Source organism: Arvicanthis niloticus, chromosome 4 (assembly GCF_011762505.2).
Source record: "Arvicanthis niloticus isolate mArvNil1 chromosome 4, mArvNil1.pat.X, whole genome shotgun sequence".
NCBI classification, from domain to species: Eukaryota; Metazoa; Chordata; class Mammalia; order Rodentia; family Muridae; genus Arvicanthis; species Arvicanthis niloticus.
In genome coordinates this window covers 104,426,718-104,453,588 of record NC_047661.1, presented here as the reverse complement: position 1 = coordinate 104,453,588, position 26,871 = coordinate 104,426,718, and the positions used below count along the sequence as shown (strand labels likewise).

At 38.6% G+C, this 26,871-nt stretch overlaps 1 protein-coding gene across 10 annotated transcripts in view; it reads left to right on the top strand.

Moving 5' to 3' along the window:
* The window catches only part of Ank2 (ankyrin 2), a 214,650-nt gene that overhangs the window by 15,492 nt on the left and 172,287 nt on the right, over positions 1–26,871 (top strand). For all 10 annotated transcript variants that reach the window (XM_076933230.1, XM_076933231.1, XM_076933228.1 and 7 more), the window contains exon 2: positions 6,586–6,687. In XM_076933230.1, the coding sequence (XP_076789345.1) occupies positions 6,586–6,687 (102 nt within the window). The remainder of the gene's footprint in view (positions 1–6,585; positions 6,688–26,871) is intronic.

Genomic DNA, 26,871 nt, shown 5'->3' with positions numbered 1-26,871 from the left:
AATTTACTCCTTGCATCTTTAAAACCTTTTTCATCTGTTTTTGCCCCATTTTTGTTACTATGCAATCACCTTTGTTTCACTTCCGAATTCAGCCAGCTCCATCAGTCGACCTGGTTCTCCAGTGCAGGGTGTCTTCCACTGTATCCCGCTTACTGGAGTTCAAACGTTGAGACTCTGTCAGTCCACTGGTTCTCCAGCGCAGGGTGTCTTCCACTGTAACCCGCTTACTGGAGCCCAACGTTGGATGCCACAATGTTGAGAACCTGCACTCTGCCTCAACGCTTTAGGGCTAAGTGCTCTGGTCAAGAGAGAGAGTGAGGCTCTTGGGGCAGGAGAAGCAAAGAATGGAGACAAGACAGAGGTTCTGATCAAGTCTCAAGTCTCCTTTATTGAAGGGAATTCTGAGGTATTTATACACTTTTGCCACGTGCCTTGTAGGCGCGTGGATACCATGTGCCTTGCAGGTTTGGAGCAGTAAACAGCAACACAAAATATGTGGGATATCAGAGTGTGCTTCAGCTGTTGTAGGCTATTGAAAACCAAATCTCTTATCAGGGTATATGGTTCCAGATGGCTGTAAAGATAATCTGGCCGCTTTCTGCTAAAAGTCGGCTCCCAACAAAATAGGGGTCAGATTTGAGCAAGGGGGGTCACATGATTAAGCTGTGAGGGTCAAGGCATGGTCTCGTTGATCATTTACTTGTTGTAGTTCCGTAATATGGCTCAAAACTGTCATTGCTCTTGCTTGAGGATATCCATTTGGTTCCTCCAAGATGACTGATTCATCTCTGGGCACTCTCTTGTCTTATCAAATAATTGCCCTTTTTGGGAGGTTTGCATCCAAGGAGGCTTGTCTGGTTCTGGAATTCAAGGTGTCTGCAGGTTAAGGATACTGGCTTTTAGCTATATAGCTTTAGGCTTGATGTGGGTGAGATAGGCTGAGCAGAGAATAAGTCCTACACCTAGGCAGGGTCAAGCATCAGTATTACCCAAAGGTCGCCAGCAAAAGCAGTTTCTGTGTGTCTGTTGTATTATTCTTTTGTCAAAAGGAAAGTCTTACTAGAATCCGAGTGTTTTTAATAGCATTCAAATACATGGCATTAATTTAATAGACTCAAAATATCTAAAACTAAGCACAAGTATTCAGATTAAGAGTTACAAGGTATGACCTCAGAATCCAACATTTAGCTTACTATATTTATGAAATCAGCACCAGTAAAAACAGTATACAGACCACCGTTTGAATCATCCTGGAAACAATAGTATTAAAAAGTTTAATGGTATTAACAAGTCTCCCACTTCAGGGGAATGAAACTTATAGCAATTAAAGAAAATTTGCTGGCGCACCACTTGACGATCTTTTCAAACTCTCCTATCGGCTTGAAATGGAACAAGTGTTGGATGGAGATGAATAGCTAACCCAAGTAAAGCTAGAGTGGAGTCCAAGTAAGAGCTAAAACGGAGAACTGTTTCTTGGTGCTTTTCTTCTACACTAATGATGTATCCAAATTGACCATGCAAAGATGACATTGGTGTTGTGTGTCTGTGCATACTTGTCCTTCAGGCTTTGTGAGTTTGTCAGGTTCACCACTATCCTGCCATGTCTCATGACAAGACTGCGAGAGTATTCTTTTCTCTCTGTGCTACAGGAAATCTTATCACACAGAACACACACACGCACACACACACATAAGCACATACACACAGACAGACACACATGCACACACACAGAAGCATGCACACATATATTCATACACAAGCACACGAGTATGCACACACATCCTCTGGACTTCACTTGTTAGACAATATTTCAAAGCACAGGGGTATACATTAAAATAATCTGCTGTGCTCTGTCATAGGCTTGCTGTGTACGTGTCCTGGAATATTCCTTATTTTTCTCATTAGATTAGTATTTAAATAACCTAATAAGAAGTGTAATTATTTTTAAATCTGAACAGAGTTATGGGCTCTGAAACGTAGGTGAAGTATTCTTTTAGTGTATAATAGGACTTAGAAACACATTCCTCTTTATATTCATGCTGGGTGCAAAGACAATCCTATTTTGCTGATGATCAGATACAGAAATGGAACTGTGTCAAGACAAATTGAAGAGGAAGCTTTTTGTTTTTGGCCGGAGATGTCACATGAAGGTTATAAAGCGGGCACACTTAATGATAACCATATGTTGCATATTAAAATAGGCAGGACAGAACATTTGAATTTCTCCTGGAGAATGAAGCTTTATAGAGCCAAGTTATAGGGTTTGAGGGTCCTAGGGACAGCTACAAATTAGCAAAACAGAGAGAGGGGTTAGTCTCTGGTTTGTCTAGACCTTCTCCCAGAGGAGTTACTGTTGCTTCTTTTTACTTTACTGAGCTTTGATGTGAGAACTTTCCTGGCTGAAAGAAAAGGAAACTGTTTTGAAGGCTTACTTTCCTCCTGTTAATCCTTGAATTAAATCTCAATTTTTGTTTTTTTTTTTCATAATTGGAGGGGAAAGCAGATTGGCAAAAATCTCTCTCCTCTTCTCTCCTCCCCTCCCCCTCTCAGTGTGTGTGTGTGTGTGTGTGTGAATCCTCTTTTATCTCCTTATTGATTAAAAGTAACTAGGCTCCTGTTGTCTAAAGCTGTTTTGCCAAGAGCTGTAATCACAGATTGACCCCATTGTAGAACAGTGTTCTGACATGTGTATTTGCCGACGTGTGCATGCAAGGAAGAGAAGAGTATGCATTTGAACCTAAGTGTACTTCATTTTTTTCTATATACAAACTTTGGAAGTTTATTTTAATTCTGTCCTTGAAATTCATGTTTTTAACCACGTGATATCAGTTTTATTTACTTCATTTCCTCACTTTGGAAAGACTGAGTCCTGTCACGGGATTGAAGAAGAATTTCACATGTATTAAACTGCTTAAGAGGTTTCTGGCAGCATGGCAAAATGATACATTTACTACAACACTAGGAATTTTATTTGCTTAATTCCAGGGATTTGCTCTAAATCTTAAACTTGTATCTATTATTCTTTTTATAAATTAATTCAGAAAGAGACAACCAGTTATGAAAATAGTCTGTAACAACAAAAGCACCTGCCACCTGCCCATTCCTCGGAGAAGCTTGGCAGATGTCCTTAAGGACTTCCTGGTGTGTAGATTGTCTCCTAAAAATAAAAGATTAGTTTGTATTTATGTATATGTGTGTGTTTGTGTGAGTATATGCTACACGTGTGCAGGTACATACAAAGGCCACTATAGACTATGGAGTGCTCTGGTTATATGTTGCCCCATGTGGATGCTGGAAACCAGTTATGAATCTTCTGGAAGAGCAGCAAGTTCTTGTTAACCGGAGAGCCACCTCTCTAGCCTTTTTGAATTGTTTTTTAATCATGTGTATACAATGCCAATTTTCTTCTCATTCCCAACTGAACAAGATTCTGGGTTTTTCCTCACTCAGAGCTTAAGTTTTTGGTAGTTGCAAATAACAGGAAGTCGAACCAGATGTAACACGTAAGAATTTCCTGTGTAGTAGTGATGTCATAAATGCTACGGCTTACGGAAATCATGTAGAAGGGGGAAATGTGGTCATGCCAGAGGAAATGAAGCCAGTTTATCAGTGAGGAATCTGCAGTGTTTTCTGCTTTGATAGTTTGCACATCTAGGGGGCAGAATAGCAGAGAAAGCTTCTGACTATGAGTCTGATAAATGTGAAATTAATCTTCAATCTCCCCCATCCCTGAGTAATCATATGACTTAATAAGCTTCTAGGCGTCTTTTCTCATAACGACATATCATTTTTTATAGTTTTACTATGGATATTAATTATCCTTTAGCTCTTTTCCTGGTGCACAGTAAACAATAAATATCACCTACAATTATTTGCTTCATGTACAAATTGGCAGTATTTTGTTGGCTTGGTTTTTAAATGAAGTTTATTTTGGAAAAACTGTGTTTACATAATATTTTTATATTTAATATGTGGGACTTCATATTTTGTTTTCATTGATTTATAGTAAAAAAAATAAGTTTTTTTTTTTTTTTTATGAGCTCTTCATAGTGCCTTGTGGAACACTGAGCTATGCTTAAGTGATATAGCAAGAAACCTGGAGGGGAAAGTCCCACTGGAATTTAGCATTAGCTAAAAACAGCAAAATCATTTCATAGAAGAAGCATCTTAAAGTGAGTCACAATTCAGTCCCTGCATCATTGCAGATGGACTCGGGGCACTCTGCCATCGGCCCAGCTTTCAGGAAGGATGTAGCACAAGGCATGCTGGGAAAGAGAACATTTCCACACTATTCACACATTGAGGAGTTTCCAAAGAAGCAGAGCATGGATTTGGGAATGTCTAGATTTCCGCCACGCCTTTCCACTCTAAAGCATCTGTGTGACTTGGAAACCTGTGATCCATGTGGTACTCGGACTGATGTGAGATAATTCATTTCTTGGCTTTTCAGGGTTCCTGTGTGTAAATCACTTAACGATGTGAGAGCAATCATGTATTTGAAACTCCCTGAGAAAATATTCCCAATTCTATTACCTGCCCTTCATCACAACTCTCTTAAAAACAGCTTTGACGGAGTGTGCCAAGAACCCCTGCCAAGTGTAGTCTTCTTCTTCAAGGGAAGGGGGCTGTGCAATCTACTGTCATCAAACCTGAAAGAAAACAGAAGTCACCAAACTCAGTTCTCACATCCAAATATGAGAATTACATCCCTCTTCAGACCCCTTTTCTCTTTGGCCAGATACTATACCACAAGAAAATTTACAATAGTTATGTAAGAGCCTTGAATCCTAACAAAAGGTTATTGTCATTATTATGTTAAGGCTTAAAAGTCAGAATATTTATCCAAGCCTGGGGTGATGGTGTAACTGCCTTTGGAATAGCCTTTTTGTCTCTTTACATCCCACTTACCGCCTACCTCCTGGTCACCCTATCTCACAATCCTTCTCCCACCCCAGCTTCCCTTCTCTGAGCAGGTGGGGGCTCCCCTATGTATCCTACCCCATCCTGGAGCTTTTCATGAGGCAAATGAGATGATTTTTCCCAGGACCAGACTTTTAAAGACTGTGGGAAGATTAAATACTTAAAACAAAGTCTCCATCCTGAGAGCTATCATCTTTACCAACATGTTTCAGTCTGGTATTATGTCAGCTGGTTCACATTTAATCATGTTTTCCCCAAATCACTAGGAGGACAAAACTTGCATTAGCCTAGTGCACACCTGCCAGCGAACGCTTTCCCCTCTCTTCAAAGCATCTTATTCTCTCAATATGAGGCTGGACAACTGTAGTGACCCATCTCAGCGCTCTTCCGCTGAGTCGTCTGAAAACTAAAAGTAAAGGAGAAAGAGGAACCCAAGCAGCTGTTGTTTCATCTAGTTTTAAAATTATTATTATTTTTTGACTTGCCAGTATGCTCAGTGTGCATTCACTAAAAACCCAATGTGAAAGCAAATGGATATGGGCTGTGGAGATGGCCCAGTACCTGATACACTTGCTGTACAAGCTGAGGACCAGAACCAGGATTCCCAGAACCCACATAAAAATCTTAGACGGCATCCCCATTTGAGGATACTTTCCTTTTTCCATTGTATGATTCTGGCTTCTTTGTCAAAGATCAAGTGTCTGTAGGTCTGTTGGTTTATTTCTGGGTCTTCGATTTGATTCCATTGATCGGTGTATCTGTTTCTGTACCAATGCCACACAGCTTTTATCATGATTGCACTATAGTACAGCTCAATACAATACAGGTCAGGGATGGTGATACCTCTAGAATTTCTTTTCATCAGTGGGAGAGAAAGAGCTGAGCCTCGCAGAGACGTGAAGTGCCAGGGTAGGGGGATACCCAGGGGAGCCTCCACCTGCTCTGAGAAGGGGATGGGGGGATGAGAGAAGGCTTGTAGGAGGGGTGACTAGGAGGTGGACAGTGAGCAGAATATAAAGTGAATAAGTAAAAGTAAATAAAAAATTAAAAAACAAAATCTTAGCAGGCACAATGGCCACTGTAACCCCAGTGCTAGAGAGGCAGAAGCAGAGGAGACCAAGGGCATGCAGACTAAGTAGATTAATCCTCTGGAAAGCTTTCAGTTCTTCAAGGGACAGACCCCACCACCATAAACAAAAATAGAAAGTTAAGTGGCCATGGGGCAAGATACCTTATATCAACCCCAGGACTTTGCGATCATGTATTCATGCACGCCCCCTCACATGTTCATCCCCACACATGTGAACACCCTTGCATACAACACTCAAGTATGGAAAAATTCTAAAATGGATGACAGTTGAATTTTGCATAGTGTAGATTCATCATTGAATTGGCTGAAGACTAGAAATAAAGCCACAATGGACTTTTTTATTTTAATGGTTCCTTTGTATCTTTGTATGGACAGAGTGTGTTTCTCATCAATGTCAGTATCCTTAAACTACCATGTGGTTGCCGATGAATGACACCTCAGTGTCTTAAAGCCAGCACTGAAACATTTCTCAGCCCAAGCTTGTCTAATGTGTAGGGTTAACATTCCTGTCTTCTTGTTTTTGGTGTATTTGATGTTCTGTGTGATTCACCAAAGGCCTTTTCTTTCTCTTGCAGTCTGACAGCAATGCCAGCTTCCTCCGCGCTGCCAGAGCAGGCAACCTGGACAAAGTTGTGGAGTATCTGAAAGGGGGCATTGACATCAACACCTGCAATCAGGTAATTGGGGCCATACATTAAGAAGCACTCAATATCCAGAGTCTCAGATACTGATGCTCTTTTCTGTTTATATTGATTTACTGATGTATCAGAAAGTTGATCTTAGGCAACCTAATTTTTTACCACCTTAACGATTTTTGAAGTATTGATGATTGTTCTTAGAGGTACCATTGTTGGTGAAGTATAGAAAAAAAGTGAATGTCAGTATTTTCTTGTGAAATGAGGTAAACTACTGGGTGTGGTAGAGTGATTGATCTGGTATATTGATTGGTTAAGAATAATATATTACTTAGTTCAAGGTCATCGTCAACTACATAGTGAGGTCAAAGCCAGCCTGGGTTATAATAAAATAGTGTTTCCAGAAAAAACACTAACTAACTAACTAACTAACTAACTAACTAGCTAGCTAACAAAAACCCCACAACTCTCTTCTAACTGGTTTAAAGAAATATGGTTAATTCTGAGGCTATGTAAAAGTACTATATTCATTTAAATGAAGTATTTGGATTGTTTATTAGAGAAAATTATTGACTTTTGATATTATTTGTCCTCAAGACTATTAATATGTTCTTGACATTTTGACAAAGATTTTTGTACCATCAGTTAAAGTGTCTAGAAACCCCAGTAATTACTAAAGCTTATAAATGTTGTTGGCTTGGGGTGTGTGTATGTGTGTGTGTGTGTACAACAGATAGTATAATGAAAAGCAAATGATTATGGCTAATGTCATGTTCCTTGGGGGTAAATTTTATTTTTTGATTCCAAATTACCCAGGAGTGCTTGGATGTTCTTCTGCCTCCTCCTGTGTATTCAGCGCACTTTTATTAACTCTTCAGCGTTTTTTTTTTTTTTTTTTTTTTTTTTTTTTTGGCATAAAGTGTATATATATATATATATATATATATATATATATATATATATATATATGGTTTTTTATGTTAATCAAAGGCTTTATAAGTTTGGTAGTGCTCAATTACAAGATGCCCATACAATCAGAAGTGTAAACCCAATACCCAACCTAGATATATCAACTATCTTTGACTGGTGGAGACATGTGAACATCTGCCTCCATGTCCTCCCCTCTCTTGTCACCTAGCTCTTCCTCTCTTTACTCCTCCTCTTCTTCTCCTTACTCCTCCCACCTTAGCTCCTCCTACATATTACCCTTCCTGTTAAAATAAAACTTTTCTCTTAAAATACAATTAGAGCATAACTATACCAATTTGTGTCAGTAAGGTACAAGATAGACCCAGTCCATCATTTTGTTGACTAACCAGAACCTCTGTTATTCCTCCTAACTAAAAGACTTAGTTCTGAACCTGGCTTTTTTCTTGGCTTTAGAATGAATGTCAGCTGAAAACCATCCTTTCAAATCTTTCTCTCAAAGTAAATAACCAGGATTGGCTATGAGACTATAAGTCTTCAACCCCATAAGAAATCCAGAATGACTGAGTTAACTGAAATTATGGGAAGCACAAAGCATAGCTTCTACAACTTAGCTAATTTATAGAGACCACTGAACACCTGGACAGTCTCTATATTACAAAACGTTGAAGCATCTGATCTACAGCAATCTAGCCCAGGACCATCTGACAGACCTAGTGATGCAGAATTATTAAGGGCTGATTACTCTGTTTTGACAGATATAATCAGTTGACTATTCCACAAGTGTGTCCTTTTCTGGACAGTAATTTGTCTGTAGATGACAAGAGGCAATTCTTGCCTAATGGCTGTCTCACCACAACTGAAGTAACTCCAAAGATGCTCAATTTCTTCTTAGAATCCACAACAGGAAGCTGTCAGGAACAGACAGGTCTCTAATCAAAATGAACATTAATACAGAAATGTTTGTCAATTCTGTGGACTTCTGACGTTTTGAAAACCAACTATCCATGTAAGGCTATCTGGACTGTTGTCTGTTAACTCCTCTCAGCTATTTCTAAATAAAATATAGAAAACACCCTAACAATAAATTCAGAGCCATGAATTTGCTATAGGCCCTTAACTCACAGGCTGACCATCTCAAATCAGTTAGAAAACAAAATGCCTATGAGAGTAACAATATCCATCTCACTTTTATATCAATAAGAAGCTCATACCAATGAAAACCTTAAATTTGAAATCAAAGTAAATCTTGTGCCATTTAAGAAATTATGACTTCATCTTAATAACAATTATACTTATTTCTACCAATAGGTTATGGCTATACAATAAATCTTAGCTAATCCTCCCTGTTCCAACAAAACCACTACTTTTCCCTAGAAAGACATCCAAATATTAACCACCCCACCCTCCAAGCCCAGGGAATAGGGGCACTGACTCTTCATTAACTTCTTCAAGCTGATATGGATGTTGAGATATTAGAAGAGGGGCAGGGGGAAGAATAAATTGATAAGCCTCTGACGCTGTGTCTTCACTGCATGCAGCTGGAATTCCAGGACATCAGAGGTTTGAGCAGATCTGCTCACTTTGCTTGATGAGTAGATACACCACGGCTGTGTATTCTGCAATATACAATTCTCAAAACAAATTTTAATATCAAGAAAATTTTTTGTTTGAATTCTGGAATGTAGTCTTCTGGCGGCATGCCTCTGTCATGTCTAATCCATATAATTCTTTGAGTTTCTATGAGGGTGTGCTCCCACCATCCTCCCATTCCTGCCTCCCTGCTCTCGAAATTCCCCAACACTAGGTAATCCAAATTTTCAGGCACCAAGGCCGTCCACTTCCACTGATGCCTGGCAAGACCACCCTCAACTACCTATACAGGTGGAGCCATAAGTCCCTCCCTTTGTGTTCTCAGGCTGGAGATTTTAGAATGGCTACTTCAGCTTGTTTCTTAGGACCATTTGCTTGAAAAATTGTTTTCCAGCCTTTTACTCTAAGGTAAAGTCTGTCTCTATCACTGAGGTGGGTTTCCTGTATGCAGCAAAATGCTGGGTCCTGTTTACGTATCCAGTCAATTAGCCTATGTCTTTTAATTGAGGAACTGAGTCCATTGATGTTAAGAGATATTAAGGAACAGTGACTGTTGCATCCTGTTATTTTGTTATTAGAGGTGAAATTATCTTTGTGTGGCTATCTTCTTTTGGATTTGTTAGAAGAGGATTACTTTCTTGCTCTTTCTAGGGTATAATTTCCCTTCCTGTATTGGAGCTTTCCTGCTATTTTCCTTTGTAATGCTGGGATGTGGAAAGATATTGTGTAAATTTGGTTTTGTCATGGAATATCTTGATTTCTCCATCTATGGTAATTGAGAGTTTTGCTGGGTATAGTAGCCTGGGCTGGCATTTGTGATCTCTTAGGGTCTGTATGACATCTATCCAGCATCTTCTAGCTTTTATTGTCTCTGGTGAAAAGTCTGGTGTAATTCTGATAGGTCTGCCTTTACATATTACTTTGCCTTTTTCCCTTACTGCATTTAATATTCTTTCTTTGTTTTCTGCATTTGGTGTTTTGATTATTATGTGATGGGAGGTATTTCTTTTCTGGTCTAGTCTATTTGGCATTCTGTAGGCTTCTTGTATGTTTATGGGCATCTCGTTCTTTAGATTAGGGAAGTTTTCTTCTATAATTTTGTTGAAGATATTTATTGGCCCTTTAAGTTGGGAATTTTCACTCTCATCTATACCTATTATCCTTAGGTTTGGTCTTCCCATTGTGTCCTGGATTTCCTGAATGTTTTGTGTTAATAACTTTTTGCATTTTGCATTTTCTTTGACAGTTGTGTCAATATTTTCTATGGTATCTTCTGCACCTGAGATTCCCTCTTCTATCTCTTGTATTCTGTTGGTGATGCTCCTGATTTCTTTACTAGATTTTCTATCTCCAGGGTAGTCTCCCTTTGTGGTTTCTTGATTGTTTCTACTTCCATTTTTAGATCCTGGATGGTTTTGTTCAATTCCTTCACCTGTTTGGTTGTGTTCTCTTTTAATTCTTTAAGGGATTTTTGTGTTTCCTCTTTAAGGGCTGCTAACTGTTTACCTGTGTTCTTCTCAAGTTCTTTGAGAATGTTATTTATGTCCCTCTTAAAGTCCTGTATCATCATTAAAAGTGATTTTAAATCTAAATCTTGCTTTCCTAGTGATATGGGGGCATTCAGGACTTTCTCGTGTGGGGGAGCTAGGTTCTAATGATGCCAACTACCCTGGGTTGCTGATGCTTATGTTCTTGTGCTTGCCTTTTGCCATCTGGATCTCCTTAGTGTTATCTGCACTGTTTCTGACTGGAACCTGTCTTTCCTACTATTTTGGTTGTATCAGAAATGTGTGAGGTGGGTGTTGCTACTGGGGTTAGAGCTGGGACCCAAGATCTATGTGCTCAGTGCTTGGGCTGAGACAGGAAGGAACCAAAGCTCCGGCCCAGGAGTAACTTCCTGGGTCCCAGTGGGTCCCAGTTACAGTTTGAGGCAGGTGTTGCTTTCTCCTTACCTAAGATACTGCCCAGGTTAGAGCTCCTTGAAGGCCTGGTTCCTCTGGGTTCTGTGAGATTGGGGCAGAGCTGCTGCCCAGGATCTGCTCAGTGCTCGGCCCAGACAGGAAAGGCTCTTTAGCATTTCTTAAGCTGTGGATTATGACCCATAAGCAGTTATAGAACAGAATATGGGTGTCACAAAATATTAATGACAAGAAAAGCTTTCAGAATGTGCAGTAACCAAAATTAATTTGAAATCAAATCGTAATGAATCTAGGGTTGTTTCTCTCAGTGCTTGCCCTGTCACATAGTAGGGCTTCATTTTAGTCTAGACACATAGTATGAGCTCTTTGGCTTATGTCCCATCATTCAGCATTATTGAACACATAAGGAAATTTTTAAAAAATAATTTATAAAGAAATATAATAATTTAATTATAAAAACAAAAGCTTCAAAATTTTTTAAATTAAATTAAAAAATTTAATAATTCCTCACCATTATCTCTCAACATGCAAATACCAAATTAGTATGTGCTTGGATTACATTGCATAAGAATTTTAAAAATTACTGTATAAATTCCTGACCTAAGTTTCATTTAAAAAAAAAAAGCATTAAATGAATTTTGGCTTGGGATGTGGGACAGAATTACCAATGATTTCAGAAATGATATTAAACATATTTCTGCTCTTTTTTAATATTTGCTATGTGAAATGACTTTGTTAGAATTGGAAAGTATAAAACCAAAGTACCAGCTAAGTGACAATAGTGGCACATGCCTTTGATTCCAGCTCTCTAGAGGCAGAGGCAGGTAGATTTCTTGAGTTTGAGGCTATCCTAGTCTACAAAGTGAAGTCCAGGACATTTATGTCCAAACAGAGAAACCCTGTCTCAAACAAACAAACAAACAAACAAACAAATCAATCAGAATACCCATCAACTCTACAGATCTCTGTCATCAAATGTTTGGCCAACATTTAAGTTTTGTGTAAAAATCAACAAGCATATCCATCTCAGTAGTACATAAAATTTATTTTCACCTTTAAAATAAAAACTGCTTTAAAATAAATTTCTTTATGTTGAAAGGAAAAAGGACATAAGTGGAAAAGCTTTAAAAGCCTTGCTCTAGGCCACTGAAATTGGCTCTCTCAAATATTTTCCAAAAATGCTATCAGGTTATTTATGACCCCCAAATTATTATCTTCCTAGATTCTTATTTATTAATTTCTTCCTGGTTTTGTTACTAAGCATTTGGAGAGTCACCACACCAGGGAATCCAGGTCTCCCCTAGTGGGTCTTCTTCTTGTTAATAAGATAACTTAAGAACAAACTCAAGCAACAGCTCCAGGACAAGTTTATTCCAGTTTAAAAGCAAACCCCAGGGAGGCAAGCTGCGGGAAGGAAGCCTTTCAGGTAAGAGAAAAGGTCGTGTTCTCTGAGTTAAGCTGGTATGGAGGTCAGCCCATGGCAAGGAGGGGAAATTTGGAAAAAAGAGAGAAACCCAAAACATCCTTAGGTAAAAGAGAAACCAAAAGGGGGAAAGTTACACTTTTTTGAGTAACTCAGAAAAACGGGCGGACTTCCAAGGTTGTATGGGTGGGAATTTTGGGAAAGAATAGCACAGTATTTTGTTTAAAAAGGTCATTATTCCTCCTGTCTCTATAGACTGGCTCAAGGTGGCTTTGTCCTCCTGAAGGTTGGCCCCTTGGCGAGGAGAGTGACCTGTCCAACTTGATTAAGGAACAAGACAACTCCTTGTCTCCACACGGGTAGAATCCATTCTGAACTATACTACTCTGTCCACCCCAAGCCAGCTGTTCACATCAGTCAGCAGCTGGCCAGTGTCGAGCATGCATGTTCATAGGGGACCACTGTGGACTTTCCACATTCAGACTCACATTAGCTCCTGTGTCTTCATGGTCATTTAGCAGAGTGACCAGAAAGCCCTTGTGCATTCATCTGAGTCATTTCTATCCTGGGTCACTTCATCTTATGTTATGTTGCCACTTTAAAATAAAAACATATTCATGGCATTTCTAACATTCATAAATTTCCTGTGGCTGAAAAGACCCAAAAGAGTAGGCCATTGTGTTACAGTCACCTGGAGACGACTTCTCTATTTTCTTTTGAGAATCATAGGAGGGAGAAACATGGTCATTGATGACAGGATTGCTCATCTGCTCATCTTTTAGGGAAGTACGTCTCTCATCACACAGAAATACAGAGACATATTTGCTTTTGCCGTTAATGTGAGGGATGACTGGAACAGAAAGCCCTTGGATTGCATGATCTTGGGCCATCTGCTGGGGATGTGTTTGCAGTGAGTAGTCTTGAAGGACTAGGTCTAGACAATACCAATCCTGAGGCCAAAAGCAGGCTAATGTGAATTCCTCCAGGCCTGCATAGTTGAACACAGCCTACACAAACAGGCTTCCACCATTGCCCTTTGTGTCCACTGTGATGCATTTGATGAAAGGATCTGGCACCAGTGGCATAGGACACTCAACTGCTGCATTTACTGTGGATTACACAGCCCTCGCTCAAATCCAGGAGACTTTGCTCCTCTGTTAACATTGTGACGTAGTTACAGAGTAGTTCTATGGCTTGAAGGTGAGACATGTTGATACTAAGCCATACAATGAGTCCAAATAACTTCCTCTCCACGGACAGATGGAATAAGACCATTTCAGACCTATATTTTCTATTAGGAATAATTTTACCTGAAATGCTTCTATTACTCTTTTGAACAAGTAATTTGAACTTAAAGTATATTAATTATATTAAGAAAGAAAATCCAAGTTCCTACATGCATATATGTATTCATATACATATTTACTCAATATGGTGCCTTAGAGTTTAAATTTAAAATGTTTTATATTTTTGACATGCTACCTTAGGTTCATGAGTAAATTAAATCCATTCCTCAATTTAATATAAACTAGTTACATTTCTAAGTTGGCAGTATATTAATAAACAGGATACATGATTGTTACTTCATTTACATAAATATTAAATAAACATTTCATGATTAATGTTAAAAATAGCATTAAGTAAAATGAAACTAACCTATTTCAGACTGATTTCAGGTCATCTTAAAGTATTTTGTGACAGGTCAAGGTTACTAATTTTATTTTTTTGATGCCATTTAGGAGGGAGTTATCTCTCAATAGTAAATACTTTGTTCATGAGTGATTGATGCTAAGCCCACCTTCTTGAGCTGGTTTGAAAACTTTTCATCTGTCTTGCACATTTCTTCTAGAAGCCTTCTATTCCCTAATGTCTCACCTAAACAAAATAATATTTATTTCCCTGAGACATGGTATAATAAGCCATAGACTCAAAGCCTAGTTCTATCCCTTTTGGGATGTTATTTCAGTTCAGAAAGGGGCAGTTCTCTACTCTCTAAACAGAGTGAAAGCATGCTCAGTGCTTCTTTCCCAGGATGCAATAACATTTGAAGTATGAAATAGGAAACTTAAAACATGATTTTCTATAGTTCCTACAGTCTAATTACAACTACTGTATATATTCAACGAAGAATCAAAAATTACAATTGACTTCCACAAAACTATGAGATTGACTGTCTCAAATCACTCAGACTTAAGTAGTTGTAAAGCAGATGTTGTTGCCTGTAGTTTATGCCTTATTATAATTATTATTAAAAGATGTGTTAATTAGAAGTTGTAGAGTTAAAGTGAGTAATATCAATTTAGGAGTTATGTATCAAGTTTTGTGCCATGAGTTTTACATGTGATGTTTTGTCTTTAGCTGAGAGAAAATCCTGAGATGTGGGGTAAGCCTCAGTTTATTGATACAGAAATTCAGTCCACATCTGTGTGTCATGTTCAAATTTTATCTGCCACAGGACATCTTGAGTAGATATTTGAGCTGTCTTTAACAATATGTACAGCAGTAGCAACCTTCATTCTAAAGTTTGGACCATAGTAATAACTTACCATTATTAATAGAACAGAGTATTTATTCCTCCTCAGATTAATGTAATAAAGAAATTCCTAACTCAAAGAAAACCATCACCAGAAATTCTATTGTTTTTACCAAGACTTCTACTGAAATTCAAATAAAATGTAGAACTGAAAATAATTTCCAGATACATACATATGGTAATAGAGACGGCAACCATTGAAACTAAACGTAACCTATTTCTAATTGTGACATTCAAATACTATGGTGTAGGGACAAAGAAAAGAAAGAATATCCTCTGTTTTTCTTCTAAGTTGGGGTTTCCAGGGAACATTATGACATGCAATATAAAAAATCAGAACTCTCTTTACCCTGTTGTATTTCTCAATGAAAGATAATTTGGGCTTTACCAACTTTCCAAAAAATATTGCATGTATTAGGGTGCTAAGAGTCCTAAAACTGAAGTTAGGATCAGATTTCTTTTTTCAAAAAGTAAAATGGGCTTTATATATTATCATGTGAACTTTGAAATTTAATAAAGAATAACCTTAGTTTGTAATAACTTAAAGGAAATATAGGGCCGGGAGGCAGAGCTTTATGATGAAGAATGTCCTTAAAGGGAATGGAGAAAATTAGTTAATCTGGCAAAAGAAAATACCCTAAAACCTTCATGCTTTCATTTTTCTTTTCCCAATAATTGTAATTATGACCATAAGCTTGTTTTCATTAAAAGATTAGACTAGAATTTATTAGTCTTGTTAGTTTTTCTCTGTTAAAAAGACAATTAACCTTAACATTCATTCCCTTATTGAAACTCATAAATACATTTCCTATAAAATATTTATTTAGTAATTGTGTCTGTATTGATATTGTAGTGTTATAAACAAGGCTGATAACTAGGTGGTAAAAATAAACTCAGTAACATTTCCATAAGCATTTATAGCTAGTTGAAATATTAATAAAAACCCAGGAAGGTTGAGATACTTTTACCATGTATCAAATTTATTTGTTTCACCACAGTGACTTCAAAATAAAGGGCTGTTGCTTGGCACCTCTTACATATCTCAACAAGGACCAACCGTTTTTAAAATGTCCTTATTTGGGGTTTTATATCACTGACACCAAATTGTAGCAATAAAGATGCAAACTTATCCGTTTAAACCCATGTTTTCTCCCCCCTCCCCCACAAAGCAGACAATCTTTTTGTTTATGTTTTTGTTTGTTTGTTTGTTTTCAAGACAGGGCTTCCCTGTGTAACAGAATCATGAATATCCTGAACTCATTTTTGTATACTAGGCTGGCCTCAAAATTCACAGAGATCCTCCTGCCTCTGCATGCTGAGTTCTGGGATCAAAGACACACATCATCCACCCAGCACAGAGGCCAGTCTTAAAGACTGCCCTACCTGGGAATCTATCCCATATTCAGTCACCAAACCCAGACACTATTGTGGATGCCAAGAAGTGCATGCTAACAGGAACCTGATATAGCTGTCTCCTGAGAGACTTTGCCAGAGCCTGAGATATACAAAGGCGGATGCTAGCGGCCAACCATTGAACTGAGCACTGGCCCCAATGGGGTTCCCAATGGAGGAGTGAGAGAAAGGACTGAAGGAGCTGAAGGGGTTTGCAATCCCATAGGAAGAACAGTAATATCAACTAACTAGCTCCCAGGGACTAAACCACCAACCAAGGAGTACACATGGAGGGACCCATGGCTCCAGCTGCATATGTAGCAGAGGAGGATGGCCTTGTTGGGCATCGATGGGAGGAGAGGCCCTTGGTTCTGTGAAGGCCCTTGGTCCTGTGATGCCCCAGTGTAGTGGAATTCAAGGTTGGGGAGGCAGGACACCCTCATAGAAGCAGGGGAGGGAGTGGGATAAGGAGTTTCTGGGGGAGGACGAGGGAAGGGGATAACATTTGAAATGCAAATAAAGATAATATCCAATAAAAATGAATACTAGGGAATACTAGGGAAAATACATCATTTTAAGGCAATAATAATAACAGCAAGCCTTCTGTAACAAGATGATGCATTCAACAATCACTTTAGAAGATGTCCTCTTAGTGTGACTCAAACAATTTTTGGAAGTTATGTTAAAAATGTGGGTGTCAGAGACCAATTTTTTTTCCAGATAAGGGACCCTGGGCGATCTACCTCCAAGTGTCTGAATTTATTCAACCTCAGTGTTCATAACAACCTGATGTTGGAGTTGTTGGTGACTGTAGGGAATGTTTGAGAACTTCCTAAAGGAACCAGCACTCCATAAATATTATTGAACATGACAATCCACAGTAGAATAATGCAGTCATCTCATATTGACTCTTAGCCTACCTGTTAGCAGAAGCAGTAGTATTTTCATAGGCTGGACAGAATCTTAAATGGCATGTCTGTAGCCTGTGCCATCAGAGAAGAAAGATTATACTTCATTGTAATTTGGTAATAGTTACTATTTATCTGGATTGTGTTAAACTAAAATGTTTTTCTGCAACTAAAATCTTTCTCACAAATGTCATTTGGATCCATCTGGTTTGGACCAGCCTTTAAAAATGCCAAGAACAGTACTACTAGTTTGGGACTTAATAAGGGCAATAAAACTGAGATAAAAATAATTGAATTCATGGAATTATTGAACCATTGAATAAACTGTAGTTCTATAACTAGTTAAATTAGACACAAATATATTTGTACAGTATAGTTAAATTTCAGCATGGTTGTCATAGTTTGCTTTCTATTGCTATGATAAGAAACCATGACCAAGAGTAACTTGGTGAGAAAAAGGTTTATTTGGCTTATACATCTAGATCACAATACATTAGGAAGGGAAGTCAGAACAAGGACTCAAGGCAAGAATAACCTGGAGGTAGAAAGTGAAGCAGAGGACATGAGAGAAGATTGCTTATTGACTTGCTCCACATGGTTCACTCAGATTCTTTTTTCATGTAATCAAAGCCCACCTGCCCCGAGATGGCACTGCCCACAGTGGGCCAGACCCTCACACATCCATTGTCAATCAAGGAAATGTTCCATAGGCTTACCAACAGATCAATATGAGGAGGCATTTTCTCAATCGAAATTCCTTCTTCCTAGATGGTCCTGGCTTGTGTCAAGTTAGACAAAAACTAACCAGGGCACTATTTATTGCTGATGCCTTGTTTAATGAAACAAAGCCTTTCTGCCTTTTAGTAGATAACGTTTGAAATAAATATGAAAGTTTGAAATAAATTCAAGTTTGAAATAAATATGGCCTGTCTAATCTTTTGGATTTCAGCATTGATAGTTACTCAGTAGTAAGCAATTCTAACAGACATTCATTAAGTACTTATTCAAAGCACTAAAAGTTTCGACTGTATTTGTACCTCCTGGAACTGAGAAAGAGATCTGAAATGTAATGACTTGTCCATTTTGGAAACCAGGGGTGATCTTATTTAAATTATTTCTGTGGCTGTGCTCTTACGTACTGTCTGCATGGTTTAGATTGGAACAGGACACTTAATATTCTGGGAATTCTCTTGAGTCCTCTCTTCCTGTGACCAAGGACACAGATTGTATTGCTTGATTTCCCAGCAGCCTCCCATTTTCCAACTTTGTGTCAGCTCTATAACCACAGCGTTCTTCTCTTTCAGTCTGATGTCAGGCACAGCACTTGTTCACCTGTTCATTCAAACAAAGTTTTGGTGCTGCGGATGCAGTAGAGCAGAAAGAAGCAAGACCTCTGCTCTTAAATAAGAATGGCTTCCATAGACTCAAATATTTGACTGTGTGGTCCCCAGTAGGTAGAAGTGTTTGGGAAAGATTAGGAAGTGTGGCCTTATTGGAGGAGGTGTGCCATTGCAGATGGAGTATCAAAAGACTTCCATCACTCCCAGTGTGCCCTTTCTGCACTTCCTCTTTATGGGTGATGAAGTGAGCTCCTAGTTCTTCCTGGCAACATGCCTTCACTTTACCATCATGACTTTAACCCTCTGAAACCATAAGCCTAATTAAACTTTCCATTTGAAGTTGTCTTTGTATTGGTGTTTTTTTTTTTTCTTTTCTTTTTTTCTTTTTTCTTTTCTTTTTTTTTTTTCAGAAATAGAAGAGTAGCTAATCCATATGGACCAATAAAAAGCAGTAAATCAGTTGGGCATGGTAGTGTATGCCTTTAATCTCAGCATTTGGAAGACAGAGACAAGTGGATATCTATGAATACAGAGCCAACTAGCATCTATAATAAGACCGATATTAAAAAAAAGGAAATAAATAAAAGGAAAAGAAAAAGCAGTAAAAGATATGGAAGAGAAACATAACAGCAAGAGAGGAGAGAATGGAACCAGAGCAGTGTGTCATGGCTGATAAGATGCCCAGGGAGTTACTCAACAAAGCTGAGCATGAAGCCATGCACCATTTTAAAAGAGTCCATTTTACAAATTTTGATGAGATGGCTACACTGAACAAGGTAATGTGTCCAAGGACCACCAGGAAGGTCAGCCTGCCTGAAATAAAGTAAGGGAGGAGAAGAACAGGAGGAGGTGAGGGGAGAACAGGCAATGTTAGAGTTTGTAGGTTATTTTAAGGAAAAAAAAAACATTGGGTTTGCTTCTAAATAAAAAGAAAGGTGATTAGAGAATTTTAAAGAAGGAAGTGATATAAACTCACTTGACTCGGGCTCAGTAGTGGCACCCAGACAGGAGGGAGAGAGGACGCCTAGGGAAAAGAACTTTAATTATTTTAGCTGAGAAATGAGGTGTTTTACCCTAGGCAACAGGCAGAAGTCATGAGCCCTGTTTGGCTTCCAGGTAGAATTTAAGGATAGATTTGTTGGTTGGTGGTTGTGGGGGATTCTGAAAACACCACAGCATGCACACTATGGCCGCGTGAGGCAAGATTGAAGTTGTTCAACACTACTCTGTACCTAGTGTTGGTTCAAACTTCGGGAGTCTGACACAGGAAGTTTATCTTAGGCACATTTAAGTACAGCATGATTTTGGAAAAAAAAAGTTTCCTGGTGTTAATTAACTTAATCTTATGTTTACAATAAAACTTAAAACATGATTAGATTGAACTTCTTTTCAAAGTACATGTGACCTTTTCCATAAAGACAGATTCTATTGACTAAGAAGCGGTGCTCAAGGTAAGGGTATAGGCAGATTGACTGAAATAAATGTAGCAGTCTGAGGGAACCAGGTGTGGCCTGGCTTTACAGATAGCTCACAGGTCACCAGGCTACCCAGCCTTCTGGGCAGAGAACAGGTTCTACATCTCTTCCTGCTTCCCCTAGTGTTCATCTGTGAGCACAAGGAACTTGAGCCCTCTACAGATGGATTCAGCACAAGATGATGGCAGAAGGGACGGTGAAGAATGAAGTTTGGGGTTGCCATAGCAGAAGTGACTATTGCGTTTTTTTTTTTTTTTTTTTTTTTTTAAATGTGGTAGAGAAGTCTGTAAGATGAGCTGCCTTGAAGGAATAATCTGGACAATTTTGAAAATTTTAAGTTTACTATGTGGTATCCATTTAAGATTAGGGAGTTGGACACATGGGTCTGAAGTTCAGAAAAGAAGCTTTGACCAGAGCTAGAAACTTCAGTTCAGTCAGCATATAGACAATACTTAATCCATAGAACTGGATGAGATTATTTATGAGTGTTTATGAATAATAGGAGGTGTTTGAAAGCTGAACCTTAAGGCACTCAGGGGCATGAGTTGATGAGATGAGAAAAGATACACCTGGAGAGATTGTGTCATGAGAGCCAAATTAAAAAAGTTATTTTTGGATCTACGAAATGGTCAACTTTGTGTAAATACTGCTGGTCAAATAATCCGAAGAACTGAATATTATCTGGAGCATGTGGTAATAAGAGATGATTTCATTAGGACAATTTCAGTGGAGGGTGGAGTGGAGTCAGATGGAGTTCATTCACTAGACAATGGACAGACAAAATAGTCCTCCAATGACCCATTTTGTAAAGCACAGAGGAGACAAGAGAGTAGCTGGAAGAGGAAATGGGATTGAGAAAGGCATTTCTGTTTAAGTAAACGGAGCAATAGCATTTCTGTTTCATAATTGGAAAATGTCAGCAGGGAAAGGAAAGAAATCCATGATTTAAGGAAGAGACAGGTAGAGACTAAAGAGACAGGAGAATGACTAAGGGCTCCTTGATTAGCTGCTAAAGTGATCAGGCCTGGTACACTGTGGAGAGTTGTCCTTTCCTAAGGGTGTAAATATTTAAAGAGAGAAAGGACACGTGGGTAAAGTATTAGAAAGTAGAATGTATATAGGGCTGGAAGCTGGGGGTGCGGCGAGAGCTTTTAACTGCCTTCTTTTTGTTCAGTGAAATGAGTCAAAGCTACTACCTGAATTATAGGAGAGAGGTGATAGAGGTTATGGAGAGAGAAGGTGTGAAATGATCGATTCAGAAGATAGGAGAGAATGCGTAAGATTAACACTGTGATGGTTGCGATTGCCTAGTAATGTTAAGGACCTGCTTGAGATCATGAGTATGGGTTTGTAGTGAATCTTGGTAGCATGTGTGTGTGTTCTTCTGCAGTCCAGTTCAGGCAGAAGATGGCATTGCTTGTGTTTGGGAATGCTATTTAAGTAAGCATGTATGGCTAAGCTAGAGAAATGCAAGCAAGCTTAGGACATGATGGGAGGAAACATGCACATCATTCCAAAGAGCATGTGCAGAATGTGTGCTGAGTAGGCAGAGGGCAATGGGGCAAACAAATGGATTCTAGATATCAGTGGTGGAAAAATTGCTGGCATTGGATAAGTGGTAGCCAAGGAATTGAGTAGCAAACAGATCTTGGAAGAAAGTTCTCATCTTTTGAAATGGCAAGGGCTAGGGTGTGATCTTGGAGTGAGTATACGAGATAAAGGAAAAGATGTGTCACCGGTAGAGAAGAATTCTGGAACCTTAAATTATTTTGGTAAGTCCATGAGTGAGTGAGTGGGAGAGTGTGGCAGTGAAGTTATAGTCTTCAGAGGATGAGGAATGAGAGCCAGAGAACACAGGCAGAACACAGAAGGAGGCTTACAAAGGAGAAGGAAGCATTTGGAAGATGGGACAGAGTAATGAGCAAGCACAGTGGGTAGGATGGGGGTGCGTAAACCCCCATTCATAGTCTGGTAACATCAAGGAAGCTGTATAGTCAGGATTTAGCTAGAACGAGGTTTTTTTTTTCTTGCCTTGAGTTTATTTGTAAAAACAGCATAGGACACTGGTCATCTGCAAATAGTGTGTGGGTAGGTGTGTCCCAGCAGTCCATCTGTCTTCACATTGGTAGGATACTTTTCTATGGGGCCTTCACAGAGGCTTGGGCACTTTTGGGAGCCTGAGCTGGAGCTGAAGCCTGGGCCTTAGCTGGAACTGTGGCCTCTGCCTTGGAACGAGGTTTACAGGAATGTTTTGAGAAGACATTTACCACAGAGAGATGCTACTGGTCAGGCCAGTCGTGATTAAAGGGCTTGGTGTAAAATTTCAGGAGTGGGAAATGTTAAGAGAGAGAATCAGAGGAGTATTACCCAGAGGCACTCAGGAGTTAAGTTTGGATACATGAATGCCGGCCTAATGACTGGCTTCAGCTGAGGAAAAAGCAATGTCAAATTTACCCCAGGCAGATCCCAAGTAAGCAGCAGTTGAGTGCTCAAAGGAAGAGTAGAGAAAGCTAACGGGGTTTGCTTGTAGGTCTCTTTAGAGTTCCACCTTGATCTCTGCTGTTAGAAGCTTTGATCAAATATGTTCTCAACATGACTCTTGTGGGAACTACGACCAGATGCAGGTGAGGTATGAGGAGGTATATACATGAGGGGGTAAAGCTGTCACTCCTGTTTCTCACCCTCTCTCCTTGGTTATTTTCTTTGTGCCATTGGAAGCCACCTGGCCTTATAGCAGTCGCTGAGATTCTGCCCACTCAGATTCTCCATTCTTTTTCTTCTTCTGACAACTTTAAAGAATCTTTTCTCCCTTCTGAGGAAGTTTTCTCTCTCCTCCCTCTCTCTACTTCTTTCTTCTCCAAAGGCAAAATGGAGTGCCCCAATTCTAGCCTTTTTGTCTTTGGAATAAGAAACAGAACAGGGAAAAAAAAAAAAGATGATCTTGTTTTTAATGCTAACTACTTCAAATTGTGGGGAACCAGTTCCCAGAGATTAAGGAAATGCATATATTAAAGATAATTTGGCAGTTCCATATTAAGAAACAGCTGTCACACTGATAATGCGTATGATTCAGAGCTAAATCTCTCTCTCTGTCTCTCTGTCTCTCTGTCTCTCTGTCTCTCTGTCTCTGTCTCTGTCTCTGTCTCTCTCTCTGTGTGTGTGTGTGTGTGTGAATGTCTGTGGCATGATGGGTAATGTATGCCGTGTGTGTGGTGTTGTGATAAGGATGACATAGACAATTGTCTTCTGTCCCATACTCTGTTTCTGTTTCTTTTCAGGCTTTTTTTTTTTTTTAAACTAGAAATGAAAGGTCTTTAAGGACAGGGTGAGAATCCAAAATTTAGAGAAGCAAGTCACAAGGTACACGCATGCGCACACATGCCTGTGTGTGTGAGCACACACCCTAAGGAAGTTCTTTGTTCTGGGTGAGGTTGATGGCTGGTCTGAAATGAGCCCTTGAACCTTAGTGGACGTGCAGAGTCATTGGGGGCCTGAGTGAAGGGGTCTCTGCCCCTGGGGAAAAGGCTGGCTAGAGAATTTATGGAATATTATCTTTGAGAAATGAGAGAACATGTGTAATTCAGCTCATGGAGGCTGAGGAGGAAAATAGAGAACAACAACAACAACAAAACATATTATCACAGAATTGAGGATGAAATCTCTCATCCAAGACAGCAAGGAGTTTTTGTCAAAAAATATTCAAGTTTCTTAGAATTAACCATTTGGATACTAAACACAGAGCTCCTTTTCTTTTCCAAACAGTTGTACTTTAATGTGATTTCCATAACTATAAAAAGATGCTAGAACCTTATCAACAAATTTCATTCACTGCTAAAATTTTACATTTGTGTATGTGTATATATGTTTGTCTGCATGCGTGTCTATGTACCATGTAAATGCCTTGTGCCTGTGAAGTCCAGAAGAGGATATTGGATTCCCTGATACTGGAGCTACAAAAGGTTGTGAGCCACCATGGGGGTGCTGGGAATGGAACCTGCGTCCAATGGAAGAACAGTCAGTGTTCCTAACTACTGAGCCACCTCTTCAGTGCTAAAAGTTTAGCAATATGCAGGAAAGCAAGCAAGCACTTCATGTTAGGAACAGGAAACATTAGTAACATAGGAAACAAGAGAGTCTGGACTGATGCATGCACTGAAATCCTGTTAAAGGGAGACAACCCAGGTTTTCAACTCCTTTAAAAAAACAACACTGTGCTGGATATTTTAAAATAGTTAGTGACACACATATATATGGCCTTGTCTAGTGGATTATGTCTATAAAAAGGTATAGTGTAACATGTAGAAAAAAAAAGAACTAGAGAGTCTAAATATTAGGGGATAAGAAAGGACCAATTGCAGGTAAGTGAGTTGTGAGTTATTGCATCAATTCTGTCATTGATTTTTCATTTTTGGTGGAGAACAAGTGGATAAAATGTATCCAAGAGTCAAAGCATAAAATTGAAGCGAAGCTCTCCAGCTTCGCTTCTGAAGGCTTATTCTAATTCTGTAGAAATACATCGAGTTGTATAGACTGATTCTGGTTAGATTTGGTGTGTGATCTTTTTACTTATTTGCATGAGTTTTAAATAATGAAATTTATAAAATTAAAAAAAAAAACAGTGGGGAAGCATTGTGTCATTAATTGCCATCTGACCTTTGAACCATAATTCTTTACTACTGTAAGAAACCAAGGCATCAGCCGCAACACCTCCACTCTTCAGTTTTACTTTTAAGTGAAAACTAAGTTTAGTATTCCTTTAATGCCGCAGAATTCTCTAATTCACTTTAATATTCTCTTTATCACTGTGGCTCATTTGAGCCTTGTAATTCTAAAAAGCTTAAGAAATAATTTTCAGAGTCTGAGCTATTTCTCACTAATTAGAATTACAGATAGGGGTCACAAGAAGCTGAGTTCTAAAGAGTAAAATAGGATTACAGTGAGGATTGGCAGGCTGAGTTTGGTTTCTTACCCCAAGTCACTGGTTAGTTCATCTTTTATATGTTTAATTTCAAGATTAGGTGAATTAATACAATTGTGTGCTTAACGTAGGGCTTGAATAATAAGAAAGACCTATAGTAAGCTTTAGCTATTATTTAAGTAGTGTGTTCCCTTTAAGTTGAACATTTAAATTTCAGCAAAACATGGCCATTATAAGTAGATAAAATAGTTTTTTTCTTTGAGACTTATGTGAACATTTTACTTTAATGAATATTGTTGGTCATTAACGAATCTACCCATAAAAAATAAGTTAAGCACAAGTATAAGACTGTGTGAACATAGCACAGAAATGAAGAGAAATCAGATTTTCAATGTCAAATATCAGGTCTCTGAATTACTGAGTTGGTGGTTATTCATGGAATAAAGGTTTTCTGATTGAGTTCTCCCACAGTTCCACTGGAATTCAAAACACTTAAAAATAAATTACTGTGTACAAACCAATATTTTTGTTAGTAAACATATTCTTGAATAAACCATGCTCAGCTCAACTTATCATTATGGAAACTCGCACTGTTGCTTTGAGAGAGCTTAGTGAGTCAGCAGGGGCAAGGCTGACTGACTAAGCTCTTCCAATGGTTGGAGTGATGAAAGCCAGATTGCCGTCCTTTAAAGCGACCGTTTCCTCTGAACTTCCCCTTGAACTCATATATTTTACCTGCTTCTCTTTAAACATTTACATTTTATTATAGTTAAAGAACTTACAGATGTTAGTTGGGGTTTTCTGTTGTGTAAAAGTCAAAGTAGAGGCCCTGTAGGATTTACAAAGCAGGTTATCCAGACATATGAACATGAAATTATTGACGCGTCTATGTAGTTGCTAGTTGGTTTTTATTACGTCTCCAGCACATTTATAGGCTACCCAGGTTTAGAAACTATGTTGCATTGCCTTCTTGCTTAGAACTCCCATCTAACAACTATTAACCAGTAGGTAGCAGTGTGCTTGCTATTGGGTGTTCATTGTGCCCTATTCACTATTTCTCTTCCTAACTTCATGACCTATTTGCCCATTGATCGCTTTTTTTATGCTTTTAGGGAACTTCGAAGAGAATAAGTAATAATAAAGTGTTTCACAGAGCCATTGAGTGTTAGTTACATTCTGACATACACACAAAAGCAATAGACTAGTCCATTTTGAAATGACAGATCTCTGAAGACAGAATATATATATAATTCATACCGTTGTGTTATTGCTTGTTAGAGAAACAGAGGTACCTTAAAGGAGCCGTGGGCACATGGGTTTTTCGGAGAAGCAGAATGTTCTTATTGTTTAACTACTCAGTATAGGTATATTTAGGCATATTAAATGGAGTATAGAAATAGCATTATTCTAAAACTGTAGTGCAAAAGGTGACAGCTCTCTTGGTGATCAAAGGGCCACAGAACTTGATGATTTCATACAAGAACCTCAGTGAATATTTGTTGACTGCTTAAAAAAACTTTGTTTTATTGTATCAACATTGACATACATGAAACCATTGTCAAATATTGATGCTCAGAACAGTCTTATTTGTGCCTGTTCAATATCATTGGTAGATGCTGAAACTATTGCTAGAAACAAATCTGTATTTAATGCAGTAAAACTGACAGGTAAATACATAACTGCTGAAGCGAATCTATACCTCAAGGTGGTATGTTCAAGTTATGTTACATGTCTCCCCTTATAAGTATAAATTTATTAGTAGTCTTATCTATATCCATATTGCCACTGAATCTACCTA